The sequence below is a fragment of the Thamnophis elegans genome, chromosome 15 (genome assembly GCF_009769535.1).
Source record: "Thamnophis elegans isolate rThaEle1 chromosome 15, rThaEle1.pri, whole genome shotgun sequence".
In the NCBI taxonomy this organism is placed as follows: domain Eukaryota; kingdom Metazoa; phylum Chordata; class Lepidosauria; order Squamata; family Colubridae; genus Thamnophis; species Thamnophis elegans.
Window position 1 is genome coordinate 9013845 of NC_045555.1, and position 15294 is coordinate 9029138.

Below are 15294 nucleotides of genomic sequence, written 5' to 3' on the forward strand. Positions count from 1 at the left end.
CAAAAAGTGGGAAATGTTTATTTCCAGATTCGGAGGTTTTATGCCAGGCCTTTCCAACCTTAGCAACTTCTTTTAAGACTTGGGGACTTCAACTCCCAGGATTCCCGTTCGTGACTGGGGAATTCTGGGAGTTGAAGTTCCCAACAGTGGTGCGATTCAAAAAAATTGACTACTAGTTCTGTGGGTGTGGCTTGTTGGGCATGACATGGTTTGTTGGGCATGATAGTGGAAGGATACTGCAAAATCCGCATTCCCTCTCCACTCCAGGGGAAGGATACTGCAAAATCTCAATTCCCTCCCCACTCCAGGGGAAGGATATGGAAAATTTCCATTCCCTCCCCACTCCAGGGGAAGGATACTGTAAAATCCCCATTCCTTCCCCACTCCAGGGGAAAGATACTGCAAAATCTCCATTCCCTCCCCACTCCAGGGGAAGGATACTGCAAAATCTCCATTCCCTCCCCACTCCAGGGGAAGGATACTGCTAAATCCCCATTCCCTTCCCACTCCAGGGTAAGGAAACTGCAAAATCTCCGTTCCCTCCCCACTCCAGGGGAAGGATACTGCAAAATCTCCATTCCCTCCCCACTCCAGGGGAAGGATACTGCTAAATCCCCATTCCCTTCCCACTCCAGGGTAAAGAAACTGCTAAATCTCCGTTCCCTCCCCACTCCAGGGGAAGGATACTGCAAAATCTCCATTCCCTCCCCACTCCAGGGGAAGGATACTGCTAAATCCCCATTCCCTTCCCACTCCAGGGTAAGGAAACTGCAAAATCCCCGTTCCCTCTCCACTCCAGAAGAAGGAAACTGCAAAATCCCCATTCCCTCCCTACTCCAGGGGAAGGATACTGCTAAATCCCCATTCCCTTCCCACTCCAGGGTAAGGAAACTGCAAAATCCCCGTTCCCTCTCCACTCCAGAAGAAGGAAACTGCAAAATCCCCATTCCCTCCCTACTCCAGGGGAAGGATACTGTAAAGTCTCCATTCCCTCCCCACTCCAGGGGAAGGATACTGCAAAATCCCCATTCCCTCCCTACTCCACCGGAAGGATACTGTAAAATATCCATTCCCTCCCCATTCCAGGGGAAGGATACTGCAAAATCTCCATTCCTTCCCCACTCCATGGGAAGGATACTGCAAAATCCCCATTCCCTCCTAATCAGCTGGGACTCAGGAGGTAGAGAATAGATGGGGGCAGGGCCAGTCAGAGATGGTATTTGCCGGTTCTCTGAAGAGCCGAGGTGGTGCAGTGGTTAAATGCAGCACTGCAGGCTACTGCTAGATCAGCAGTTCAGCGGTTCAAATCTCACCGGCTCAGGGTTGACTCAGCCTTCCATCCTTCCGAGGTGGGTAAAATGAGGACCCAGATTGTTGGGGGCAATATGCTGACTCTCTGTAAAACCGCTTAGAGAGGGCTGAAAGCCCTATGAAGCGGTATATAAGTCTACTGCTATTGCTATTACTCAAAATTTCTGCTTCTGGTTGTCCAGAATTGGTCAGAACCTGCTGAATACCATCTCCGGTTCCCAAGTCTTAAATGTTGCCAAGGTTGGAGTCCCCTGCTTTATACGGGGAGGAAGATCCGAAAGCAAGAACGCGAAGAGAAGCTAGAATTAACTTTTTTTTTGGGGGGGGGGTGTTGCATTAAATCCTTCCACTTCTCCAAACTGTCAAGGAATTTTATTCTTATTATTTTTTAACAAATATGTTTGGAGGAGAATTAGATAACGGCTTTTCCTTTGATGTTTCTCTCTGTCAGGCCTGTGAACACCGGGTAGGATATTAATGGCAATGTCGCAAGTGTGAGCAGTGGTTGTGTGAACGGCCGTGAATGCATGATGTGAAACAAGCATGCCCCACGGAAGCATCTTGGTGTTGATTTGCGAGGCTGTAGCGCCCAGTGGTAGAGGCATTGTGCATTGTGTTTTTTAAACAATATTCCAATTCGGGGGGGTTGGGGGTGGGGGAGAAAAGATTTTTCTACAGCTAGTCCTCGACTTACGACTATTCATTTAGTGACCATTCAAAGTTACAACGGGACTGAAAAAACTCTTTCACTTTTGGCCATCACAACATCCTCATATTCACACAATCCACATTTAGGGGCTCATCAACCAGGATGTTTTTCAAACACCCAGGGCTCATCGGATCTCTACTGGCGACCCTCCTAGCCAAACCTCCGACGTACAAAGTCGGGAATAGGGGAAGCCTATTTAACAACCATGGGGATTCACTTAACAACCTGTTCTGACCGAGGCTTCCCAAGAGCATGAAGCAGACTCCTTGTCCCGACAAAAAACCCTTTTATTAATTGACTGTGAATTCTGCTCCTTCACAGCCAGCAAAGTCTTTCAAGGGAGGATTTACGGTCACAGACCTTATCTGGCTTGGAGAGCTGCCAGGCCGATAACTGCAAAACTTGACAAGGAGTCTCGGAGAGTCACGAACCAATGAAGTGAACTAATTGTCTCCTGCAAACTCCACTCCCCTTTGGCTCCTTTTTTATTTCCTCTGGGAGGGGCCATTCATCGTCCACCTGTGGCCTTACTCCCAAGTCAACCCCTGTTCTCTAGCTGTTCCCTTCGTCTGGCAACTCTGCGCATGCGCACACTGGGAACAGGCTCCAGCTGTTCTTCCGCCTCACTGTTGTCTGACTCCGAAGGCAGCTGATAACTGGCATACGGCTCTGGCTCTCTCTCTGCCTCCGACACAGAGCCCTCATCAGGGCCTTCCCCAGACTCCAGGATTGGCCCATCTTCCTCCCCAACCTCCTCACTGTCCGAATCTGCTGCCAGCTCTTCTGGCTGCTGGCGGGCCACAACACAACCATGTGGAAAGGGCGGTAACATTGGAAGCAACTCATTTATCCACCTTACCTTAGCCATGGAAATTCTGGCAGCGATTGTGGTCACACGCCGGGACTTCCTGTTTTCTTCCTGACAAATGAGGAATAGCCAACCCGCCCCCTCTCAAGGTGCTATAACCAGGCGTTGGGAATGGGGGCGTTTTATGTCTCCCTTCCCCGTCCTGGTGTGTAAGGAAGAAAGCTTCCCCGCCACTAAAATTTTTGGGAAGAACCAGAGGGCCGTATTTTTTCTTCTTTTTTCTTGCATGTCTTTGCAGTTTCTTTACGGCTGAATTCAAGAATTACATTCTTGCAAAAATCTGCTCGGTGCTTTGAGGATTTCGGAATGTGGCTTGGAGATTTTCCTGGGCTGCTTCCCCCCCCGCCACCCCCATTCTGCTAAACAAATAATCCCCTCAACACTGTCAAACTATTTACTAAGTCTGCATTACTATTACTATTAATCTTCTCATCGTTCCTATCACCCATCTCCTCCCACTTATGACTGTAACTTTGTTGCTTGTATCCTTATGATTTATATTGATTGTTTCCTAGTATGATTTGATTGCTTATTTGTACCTTATGACTATCATTAAGTGTTGTACATTATGATTCTTGATGAATCATAACTGTACACTGAGAGTTTATGTACCAAAGACAAATTCCTTGTGTGTCCAATCACACTTGGCCAATAAAGGATTCTATTCTATTCTCTATTAAATTCTATTCCTATTCCATTCCATTCTACTTCTACTTCTATATTCTATTCCTATCCTATCCTATCCTATCCTATCCTATCCTATCCTATCCTATCCTATCCTATCCTATCCTATCCTATCCTATCCTGGTTGTTATGGAACTGGGGAAAAAACCCGGGCTTTCTTTCTTGCAGGGGGCAGCTAGAGATCAGCAGTCTGGTCCCTCTGGGGCCCAAGTACATTGTGAAGTGGAACGCAGCCTTGCCCCAGGTTCAGGTCCTAGAGGTGGGGCAGGAGAGCAGCGCCAAGGAGAAAGACGGCGTCGCCATCCCAAACGTGGGCTCTAGGAAACCGGCGCCACCCAGCCAGTCTGGCCACAGTAAGGACATTTCTCTCCTTTCCCCACGGTTCAAAACGGCCAGCTGAGGGGAGGGGAGGGGGACGGAACATGAACAGTCGGGACAGTTGGCCTTCACCCCTAAAATAAATCTTCTTTTAAAATCTTCCTTGCATAAAAATCCTTTTTCCTTTTGTGAGCCCCCATTGCAAATATCACCTGAAATGTTTTGTAAACTCTGTTTGAGCTCACTTAGGGGGCTTGTAAATTCTCAGGACTCTTTTTTCCGCTATGTATTCAAAATGGACTGTGATTAATCTCTCTATCTACTGTCTGTCTGTCTGTCTCTCTATCTATCCATCCCCCTCTCTCTCTCCCTCCATATCCATCCATCCATCCATCCATCCATCCATCCATATCTATCTATCTATCTATCTATCTATCTATCTATCTATCTCTATATCCATCCATCCATCTATCTATATCTATGTATATATCTATCTATATCTCTATCTATCCATCCATCCATTTCTCTCTCTATCTCCATCCATCCATCCATCCCTCTCTCTATATCTATATCCATCCTATCTATCTATCTATCTATCTATCTATCTATCTATCTCTATATCTATCTATATCCTATCTATCTATCTATCTATCTATCTATCTATCTATCTATCTATCTATCTATCATCTACTTGTCTGACAGTCTATTATCCTGTCTGTCTGTCTGTCTGTATCTCTATCTATCCATCCCTCTCTCTCTCCCTCCATATCCATCCATCCATCCATCTATCTATCTCTATCTATCTATCTATCTATCTATCTATCCATCCATCTATCTCTATATACATCCATCCATCTATCTATATCTATGTATATATCTATCTATATCTCTATCTATCCATCCATCCATTTCTCTCTCTATCTCCATCCATCCATCCATCCCTCTCTCTATATCTATATCCATCCTATCTATCTATCTATCTATCTATCTATCTATCTATCTATCTATCTCTATATCTATCTATATCCTATCTATCTATCTATCTATCTATCTATCTATCTATCTATCTATCTATCTATCTATCTATCAATCTATCATCTACTTGTCTCTGACAGTCTATTATCCTGTCTGTCTGTCTGTCTGTCTGTCTATCCATCCATCTATCTTTGTGTCTATCTCTTTATGTGTTTTATCTGTCATCTACTGTACCTATCATCTATTGCCCAGTTGGAAGTTGTGAAATACTTGAGAAATTATTTTACCAATATTTTTCCTGGAAGGGGCCACAGCATTCAACAGGCTGTCCCTGCTGAATTTAAACTGAAGAAATTTTTGAATTTTATTTTTAAAGTTGTTAGGCACCCTGTAAAATTCAAAGAGCATCCTTTTTTTAAAAAAATCAATAGCGTTCAGTTTGGGTTCAGTGTGATGCATCCATTACCTGAGTTTGCTAGTACAGTTAGTCCTCAACTTAAGACCATAATGGAATCTGTCCATCGTGGTTGTAAATCACGACAGCTGTAAAATGAGGTCCTATGGCCATAATTGCAGTTGTGTTGCCAAGAATTTTGGATCTGGGTCATAAATAGCCCCCAAATTGCAGCGTAAATTTGAATGGCTGCTAAGACTACCTGCGTTGGGAACAAAAGAAAGGAAAATATATATTTGAAACGCAAGTGTACTGGGAAAGGCTGAGTCTTAGTGGTGGGTTGGAGGCAGTACACCCTGGTATGGGCGTATTGGAGCCTGCCCGGAGCACTGGGTATGTTCTGGTATGGTACTCCATAGGGCCCACCCGCCCGTCCGAGCTCCTTTAAGCCTTTGGCACTTCCGTGTACACATGGTGTGTACGGGACCTGTGCATCACTGCACTGAGCAGCTGGAGCATTGCGGAGGGAATGCGTCGCAGGGAAGCGTCTCAGGGAAGCGTCTCAGGGAAGTACCATGTATGCGCGTGTCCATGTGGGTGATGGTACGGAAGCCGGAACCCACCACTGCTGAGTATGTACGGTTCACCAACAAAAGCGCGCCCGATGAAACCGCGGTGAGAAAACCGCGAGTTCTAAACTGCACCGCCAAATGAGCGCAGAAGCGTGCCGATAACAGCGCACCGACAGAAGCGCGCTCTAAACCTGAACCTAATCCTAACCCTAAACCTGACCCTGACCCTAACCCTTACCTTAACTTAAATAGTGCTTCTGTCGGCGCGCTGTTGTGGGCGCGTTGACGACATCGCGGTTTTCGCACTGCGGTTTCGTCGGCGCGCTTTTGTCGTGCGCGCATTTGTCAGGTCACGAGTATGTCCACTCTAGGCAAGGAAATTCTCTGGTCGTGACGTTCCCTAAAATCCAAGTTTGCCTCCTTCAGATAAAGTTTTTTTGGGGCCTCCTCGCCTGTTTCAAGAGCTGCAAGACCTGCAAAAGGATTTGGCCGTAGTGCAACAGATCACTCTTTTAATCAGCACCCTCCATGGCACCTACCAGGTGAGTCCACTTCGGGGTAGCCTGAACGCCGTTTTGGGCCCTTTGCCAACACCCTGTTATTTCCAGCGCTTTTGAAGCAACATGAGGTGCTCTAGTTTTCGGAGTATAAGGTGCACCTTTTTCCCACAAAAAAGAGGCTGAAAATCTGGGTGCGTCTTATACACTGAATACAGCATTTTTGGCCTCCTGAAACCCCACCCCCTTCACCAAAATGGCCATGCAGAGCCTTTAGAGGGCTTGCAAAGTGCTCCTGGGGGCTGGGGAGGGCAGAAATGAGTGAAAAATGGGCCGTTTTTTGCTCAGTTTTGCCCCCAGCCCCCAGAAACACTCTATAAGCCTCCTAAAGGCTATGCATGCCCCTATTTTTTTTAAAAAAAAATCGGGCCCGTTTTTCACAAAAATGGGCTGTTTTTTGCTCGTTCCGCCCCCCCCAGGAGCACTCTACCAGCCTCCTAAAGGCTATTCATCCCTTTTCTTTAAAAAAATGGGCCATTTTTGAGAAAGATGGGCCGTTTTTCAGAGGTCTGCAGAGTGCAAAAACTTTTTTTTTAATTTGCCTCTTCAAAATCTTGGTGCGTCTTATACTCCGAAAAAATACGATAGTTTCGTTTGAAATGCAGACGTTGTGAACAACATAGGGGGTCTTTTCTCCCTTCCACCCCCTGGCTTCAAGCACACCTCTCCCTCTCCGCATGGAAGCGAAGTCCATGCAGAATCATGTAGTTATTTCAGAGGTCTTTTAAGGCTCCCTTGACAGCTTCGCAGCTCCTCCTCACAGGACAATTGCTTGGATTTTTATTCAGCCCTTTGGTCCAAGTAAGGAATAAATGCATGTAGCATGTTCTAAATATGTGGCGAACAGAGGAGAAAGGATACCGACATGCTTTATTCTGTCTGGTGAGCTGAAGAGCTGATGTATTGATGCTAATTTATTGATCAGTTCGGGATTCTGGGTGGGTTAGTTTTAGAGGAATTAAAAAAAGGGTAGGCCTTAGAGAGACTCCAGCGAGCACATGATGTGAAAATACAGGTAGCCCTCCACTTACGACTACAGTTGAACTCCAAATTTCTGTGGCTAAGCAAGGCAATTATTAAGTGAGTTTTGTCCCATTTTACGACCTTTCTAGCCAGAGTTGTTAAACGAATCAGTGCAAGTTGCTAAGTTAGTAACATGATGGTAAGACAAGCCTGGCTTCCCCGTTGACTTTGGTCACAAAAGGGAAGCACAAGACTCCTGGGATGGCTGCGACCATCATAATATGAGTCAGTGACCAAGGTTTGATCATGTGACCATGGGAGTGTTGCCACAGTGGCGTGAAAAACAGTCATCAGCCACTTTTTTCAGTCCCGTTGTAACTGTGAACTGTCACTAAACAGATGGTTGTAAGTTGAGGACTATCTGTATTGTCCTTGAGTGCCGGTGCTGTGGCCTGCCAGCGGCCATGAAGCTGGCAGCAGAGTCAGATAGTGAGGAGGTTGGGGAGGAACAAGGGCCAATCCTGGAGTCTGGGGAAGGCTCTGAGGAGGGCTCTGTGTCGGAGGCAGGGAGGGGCCAGAGCCTTATGCCAGTTATCAGCTGCCTTCAGAGTCGGAAATCAGTGAGGCAGAAGAACAGCTGGAGCCTGTTCCCAGTGTGCGCATGCGCAGAGTTGCCAGGCGAAGGGAACAGCTAAAGAACAGGGGTCGACTTGGGAGGAAGGCCGCAGGTGGACGATGAATGGCCCCTCCCAGAGGAAATAAAGGAGGAGCGAAAGGGGAGTGGAGTTTGCAGGAGACAATTAGTTCGCTTAATTGGTTCGTGACTCTCCGAGGCTCCTTGCCAAGTTCTGCAGATATTGGTCTGGCAGCTGTCCAAGCCAGATAAGATCTGTGACTGTAAATCCTCCCTTGAAAGACTTTGCTGGATGTGAATAAGCAGAAGTAAATGAATAAAAGGGGTCTTTGTCGGGACAAGGAGTCTGCTTTTTGCTCTTGGGAATCCTCGGTCAGGACAGAAGGAGAGAAACCTTAGAGACTCCTTTCTGTCAAAATCACGGATACGTCTTTCAATCGTAAGGGGAGGATTTGCTCTCAACACTGTTATCCACAATCCAGACTCACGATACCCTCCCAGGCTGTGCCCCTGAAAACGAAGACCCCCCCAATGAATTAATTTTCTTTTTCCACTTGGCTTCTAGAACCTGAACATGACGGTGGCCCAAGACTGGTGTTTAGCTCTGCAGAGGATGATGAGGGTGAAGGAAGAGGAGATCCACTCGGCCAACAAGTGCCGCCTCCGTCTCTTACTTCCTGGGAAGCCCGACAAGTACGTGGGGTGGTTTATTTCCTAAGGTTGGCTCAGGAGAACCCATAACGACGTCCAGAGTCTGTCCACCCACTACCTCTCTGGCTTCAGCCCATCCCTCCATGGCTGCTTCCTTTCCACCAAAGCCAGGAGTGGGTGACCCACCTGTTATCAAGCTGTGTCAATCAATTAATCAGAATAGATGTGGAAGGGGGTTCCACCACAAATCCGCGAAGCCCTTATCCGCGGAGACATAAGCGCGAAGACTAATTCGCGCCGTTCTAAGCGCTAAGGAAAAACGCGACCCTACCGCGATGACATAATCGCGGAGGGCAAATTCGCGCATTCCCAAGCACTCAGTACCCTAAACCTAACCCTAACGCTAAACCTAACCCTAAACCTAACCCTAAACCTAACCCTAACCCTAAACCTAACCCTAACCCTAACCCTAAACCTAAACCTAACCCTAACGCTTACCTTAATTGAAGTCGGCTTTCTGCCGTGGCGCCGTTTTAAAGCGCACTTCTGTTGCCGCGCTGTTGTCGCGGCGGTGATGACATCACAGCTTTAACGCCGCGATTTTATCACCGCGATTTTGACGAGCGCGGTTTTGTCGTGCCACGCCGGAAGGGACCTTGGAGGTCTTCTAGTGCAACCCCCTGCTCAAGAAAGAGATACCTATACCGTTTCAGACAGGTGGCTCTTCAGATAATGTCTAGTTTTTAAGGAAAGAACTCTCAACATCTTCCGTTCCACTGATTAATTGTCCTCACTGTTAGGAAGTTTCTCCTTAATTCCAAGTTGCTTCTCTCCTTGATTAGTTTCCATCCGTTGCCTCTTGTCCTGCCCTCGAAATGCTTTGGAAAACAAGTTGATTCCCCTCCTCTTTGTGGCAGCCCCTCAAATACTGCAATACTGCTATCATATCACCCCTAACCCTTCTTTTATTTAGACTGGCCATACCCAAATCCTACAACTGTTCTTCATATATTTTAGTCTCCTGGCCTTTATTTATTTATTTATTTTGAGTAATATTTTTTATTTTTTCATTTTCATACACTCACATGTATACTGTGCATAGCCAACACCATACAGTATTAAACAATAATTGCCTCAATTCCTCTGATCAACAATACCCCAGAAAATAGAAACCCAATATAGTTCTTCCACTCTCCATACACCTCTTTCTTCCACCACCCTCCAACTTTCTGTCTTCCCTCCATCATCCCCCTCTACCCTACTTCCCCTCCCACTCTACCACTCCTCTCTCCAAATCCAGTTCCCCCCTTCCTTCTTCCCTCCCACCCTCTCTCCCATCCCTCTCTGCCCATCTTTCTTCTTTCCCACTCCTCCTCCCCTTGGTGTATTTCCACTATATGTCAATGTACTTGGCTTATCCTATTTTTAAAGAGAGATTAAAGAAAAACAGTATACATGTGAAGTCACATTGCATTGAGATCTAACACATCGTGTCTAACCTAATATATATCCCTCTCTCCTCCCACCCGACCCCCCGACCCCCCACCTCCCCCCCCCCCAGCTTCCCAGAGCCCGAGTCTCCTGGCCTTTAATTATCCTAGTTCCTCTTCTCTGCACTTTTCCCCCCCAAAAATTTTCAATATCTTTTTTATAATGAGGGGACCAAATCTGGATGCGGCATTCGAGGTGTGGCCTTGGTAAGCTTTATAAAAGGGGAAACTAACACTTCACGTGATTTTGATTCTATGCCTCAATTTAGGCAACCGAGGATAGTTTTTTTTGGCTGCCGCCGCATACTGCTAACTCATATTTAAGGGGTCGTCCACTAGGACCCCAAAGTCCCTCTCACAGTTACTGCTTTTGAGCCAGGTGTCGCCTAATCTTGTACCAAAAGTACAACTACAGATTGTGTGAGGTCTCCTGCGACCCTAATAGAGCGCACAATTTTTATTTTCTCTTTTGGGGCATCGCCTGGTTTTACAGGTGACTCTTACCTGGTCCCCCCCTGCTTTTATTTCTTTCTCACTGCAAAGAGCCACTTTTAAACCCACCTCCGTACGCATCCACACGCGGCCCATCTGCACTTCCCCGCACATGCGTGCACGACACACACACCCCCACGCGACATATTTTGGTCCTAGCAGGCCTCCCTGGAGCCTCCTGGGACCAAAAACAGGCTGTGGGGGGAGGGAGTACGCAGTACGCCAATGCCCCCCAGCCCCATGCATGCACATGGAACCCCTTGCGCATGTGTGCCCATCTTCTGCATGTGCCCTGCGCATGCACAGCAGAGAATCCACTGGCTGGTGGGAGGCGTGCTTGCAGAGTACCATTGATTTGACATCATGGTCCTATGACAGTGATGGCTAACCTTTTTGGGATTGCGTGCCAAAAGCAGGGGGAGCATAGGGGGGGTGGGGTCATGCGCAGGTATGCCCACACCCATAATGCTGTGCATGCGACCCCAGCGTACATACGCGCAGACCAGTGGTGGGTTCCGGATCCCGTTCGGGCAAGGCGTCACCTATATGGACGTGCGCGGTGCGCGCATGCATTATAGCTGCCAGCGATGCTTCCGCAAACCTCTGCGACGCTAAAGCTGTTCGTCAGAGCATCGCACAGGTGCTGTACGCGCCGTACGCGGTAGCACCAAAGGCTTTAAAGGACAGGTAAGGAGCTCGGGCGGGCGGGTGGGGTCTCTGGAGCACCATACCGGAACGGTACGCTCGTACCGGAGCTTACTGCTTGCAACCCACCACTGGCACACGCACACATATGCATGCATGCCTGTGTGACTAATGCTCCCCCCTGTTTTTCCCACACTTTTTTTGCCCTCCTCAGGCTCCTGAGGCTTTCTAGGAGCCTAAGTAGGGCAAAAACAGCCTCCCCACCCCACCCCCGGAGACTTCAGGAGCTTCTCTGAAGGCTCCGGAGGGCGAAAAACAGCCCTACAGCCAAACAGGAAGTTATCTCCTGGGATTTATGTTTTTGTATTGATATTTTTTTCAATATATTACATTTTTAAAGTGTTTCTTTACATTGACAGGTCCGGTCGGCCTGTCAGCGTCATGGTGGTGTTCATCACACCCAACCCACTCAGCAAAATTTCCTGGGTGAATCATTTGCACTTGGCCAAAATTGCCCTCCGTGAGTAAATCCCTTTGGCTTCGCTATTGCCTTGGTTCAATGCTTCTTCCTAACGCAGCAGTTAGTCCTCAACTTACAACCGTTTGTTTAGTGACAGTTCAAAGTTACAGTGGCCTTGGGGAAGAAAAGTAGGAAGGATTTATATTGCCTTGGTAAGGCCGCACTTGGAATCCTGCATTCAGTTTTGGTTGCCACGATGTAAGAAAGATGTGGAGACTCTAGAAAGAGTGCAGAGAAGAGCAATAAAGAGGATTAGGGGACAAGAGGCTAAAACATACGATGAACGTTTGCAGGAACTGGGTATGTCTAGTTTAATGAAGAGAAGGACTAGGGGAGACATGATAGCAGTCTTCCAATATCTCAGGGGTTGCCCCAAAGAAGAGGGAGTCAAACTATTCTCCAAGGCACCTGAGGGTAGAACGAGAAGCAATGGGTGGAAACTAATCAAGGAGAGAAACAACCTAGAACTCAGGAGAAATTTCCTGACAGTTAGAACAATTGATCAGTGGAACAACTTGCCTCCAGAAGTTGTGAATGCTCCAACACTGGAAGTCTTTAAGAAGATGTTGGATAGCCATTTGTCTGAAACGGTATAGGGTTTCCTGCCTAGGCAGAGGGTTGGACTAGAAGACCTCCAAGATCCCTTCCAACTCTGCTATTGTATTGTATTGTATATTCCTTGCAGACAGCTGGTTATCGTCATCCTTTTAGAGGGTCATTGAGGCCACTTGGAGGTTTGTCCGTGTCCTCAGGGTCACCTGAGTGGTGCAAATGGTTCCTGTAGTCTGCAGTTTTTTCCCCTCTGGAAATCCATTCCTACTCCCCCACCATTCCAAGGGTCTTCATCCCAAATTGTGTAGCTCAAAGTTTGTAGAGATTCTCAGTCATCCAGCTCACGGTTGTCCCAAAGGTGCTTTTTTTTCCCCCCAAGAGGCAACTGGACTTTCTTGTTTAACGATGGAAATTCTGGTCCCAACTTTGGTTGTAAGCTGAGGACTGTTTCTGCAGAAGCTTTTTGGAAAAAGCAGTGATCATCAGGAACCCTTGTGCGAGCTCTTGCTAAAATATTCAGCAAGCTGGTTTTTTTATGGCTTATGTTTTAATATTTTCTGTAATTAAAGTGCTGAGCTGCCGCTCCCAAGGCACGTGGGAAAGAAGATAAATTAATTGCTTCTCTCTCGGTGGGCGGCGGGACTTTTCCCCCCTCCCCGAATATTCCATAAGGAAATCGACGAAAGTTTGTGACTTTTACGGATCCCCTTGGGTTCTACTCTGCCTTCTTCCCTGCCTGCCCTAATGAGATAACTTTAGGTGAAGAGAGGCTTCAATTGCTTCATCTATTTTAAATTTTATTAATGAAGTGCGGCAAATAAACAAGGGAAGAGCGATACAGTCTGCTTAAATTTTATTAATGAAGTGTAGCAAATAAAAGAATAATGCGTTAAGGATAATACGATAAGGAGCTACATACATTAAAGCTACTGGGGTTTTTTTTCTCTCCAAACCCCCCCCCCCCCCAAAAAAAAAAATCTGGGCAACTTTTAAGAGTTCTGAAAGTGGAAGCTCCTGCAACTTAAAAGTTGCCAAGGCTGAGAAACACTGCATTAAAATGAAAATTAAGAGGGGGGGGGGATGAGAAGTTGGAAAGGAAAAAACATCCTACATGCTGCTAATATAATAATGACTGGTTCAGTCCTTAATCCTATTGTATAGAATGGAATGGAATGGAATGGAATAGAATAGACATCTAGAAAAACAGTTCGAAGAGACCTTGGAGGTCTTCTAGTCCACCCCCTGCCTAGGCAGGAAACCCTACAATACTTCCGATAAATGGTGACTCCCACATCTTAAAAACATCCACTGCTGGAGCATTCACAACTTCTCGAGGCAAGCTGTTCCACTGATTAATTATTCTAACTGCCAGGAAATTTCTCTTCAGTTCTAGATTGCTTCTCTCCTTGATTAGTTTCCACCCATTCTACCCTCAGAATAGTTTGATTCCCTCTTCTTTGTGGCTACCTCTGAAATACCGGAACACTTATATCTTGTCCTTCTTTTCAATGGAATGGAATAGAATAGAATAACAGAGTTGGAAGGGATTTTAGAGGTCTTCTAGTCCAACCCCCTACTTAGGCAGGAAACCCTATACCACTACAGACAAATGGTTATCCAATCTCTTCTTTAAAAATGTACTACTTCTGGAGACAAGTTGTTCCATTGATTAATTGTTCTCACTGGAACAATTTCTCATTAGTTCTAGGTTGTTTCTCTCCTTGATTAGTTTCCACCCATTGCTTCTTGTCCTGCCCTCAGGTGCTTTGGAGAATAGCTTGACTCCCTCTTCTTTGTGGCATCCCCTGAGATATTGGAAGACTGCTATCATGTCACCCCTAATATCTAAATCGTATAAAAAGTACTGCTACATCTTTCCCTTTTTATGAGAGAAAGACCTTTCAGAAACTGATGAAAACATCACCTTTGCAGACATGATGGACGGCCATATCAATCTGATTGATAAATAAAAATAGTTAATACGTAAAAGTTTATACACATTTTTTAGCTGCAGGAGATGACAGGGGACAGAGCTGGTTTGTCAGTTCCTTCCTTTCTTGGTCTTCTTTTTAGTTATTGAGTGTTTCAGTACTTCTGAAGATCATGGGTCAACCTTCATTTAAGGAATCCTAGAGACCCCTATCAATAAAATTATTTACTTCCTTCGCAAGGAGCACAGTGTGGGGAATTCTACATTATTGTGGTGTTTCTAAAATCAGCAAACTGTGGCTCTGGGGTGATAGACTATCTCTGGTCCTTTCTGTGCATTTGAGGAAGGGGCAGTCAGAAAAATTATCATTTTTACCCATGGCCGGCACAACCAAGATGGCTCTTCCAGGCTTTTGTGAAAGGCATTCTCATTCTGCTTTGCTTCACAGACAAGAGGTTGGCCAAGATTGATTGTTGACCAAGGTTGAATATTGGGCAAGGTTGATTGTTGATCAAAGTTGCCTTGACCAAAGTTGACTGTTGACCAAGGTTGACTCTTGACCAAGGTTGAATGTTGACCAAAGTTTGTTGGCCAAGATTGACTGTTGGCCAAAGTTGACTGTTAACCAAGGTTGACTGTTGACCAAGGTTGAATGTTGACCAAACTTGACTGTTGGCCAAGATTGACTGTTGGCCAAAGTTGACTATTGGCCAACGTCGTAGGGCACATTTGGAGCTGACCCTTGGAGAGGGGGATTTTCCAACTGTTCTCTGTTTCTCTTCAGGAGAAGAAAACCAGCCTGGGTGGGTCTGCCCCGAAGAAGACAAGAAGAGCAAAGCCGCTTTCTGGTGTCCCATTTTGGTCTGTCACATCCCTGCCTTCTCCTCCAGGGCCCTCGACCTGCAGGTAAGGAGACCCGAAGTTGGCCCCCACCCTGTGCCAACTTCTGACCGTCTTTTCAAGAACTGGCATCATTTTCTACTTTCTAGAGGGAAAGAAGGAGAAGGAAAGTAGGAGAAGGAAGTAAGG

The 15294-nt window shown here is 46.4% G+C and overlaps 1 protein-coding gene across 2 annotated transcripts in view; it reads left to right on the forward strand.

Annotated features, from left to right (window-relative positions):
• The window catches only part of ARHGEF10L (Rho guanine nucleotide exchange factor 10 like), a 97203-nt gene that overhangs the window by 56307 nt on the left and 25602 nt on the right, over positions 1-15294 (forward strand). For both annotated transcript variants that reach the window (XM_032231606.1, XM_032231605.1), the window contains 5 exons: positions 3741-3925; positions 6258-6373; positions 8551-8678; positions 11683-11783; positions 15050-15171. In XM_032231606.1, the coding sequence (XP_032087497.1) occupies positions 3741-3925; positions 6258-6373; positions 8551-8678; positions 11683-11783; positions 15050-15171 (652 nt within the window). The remainder of the gene's footprint in view (positions 1-3740; positions 3926-6257; positions 6374-8550; positions 8679-11682; positions 11784-15049; positions 15172-15294) is intronic.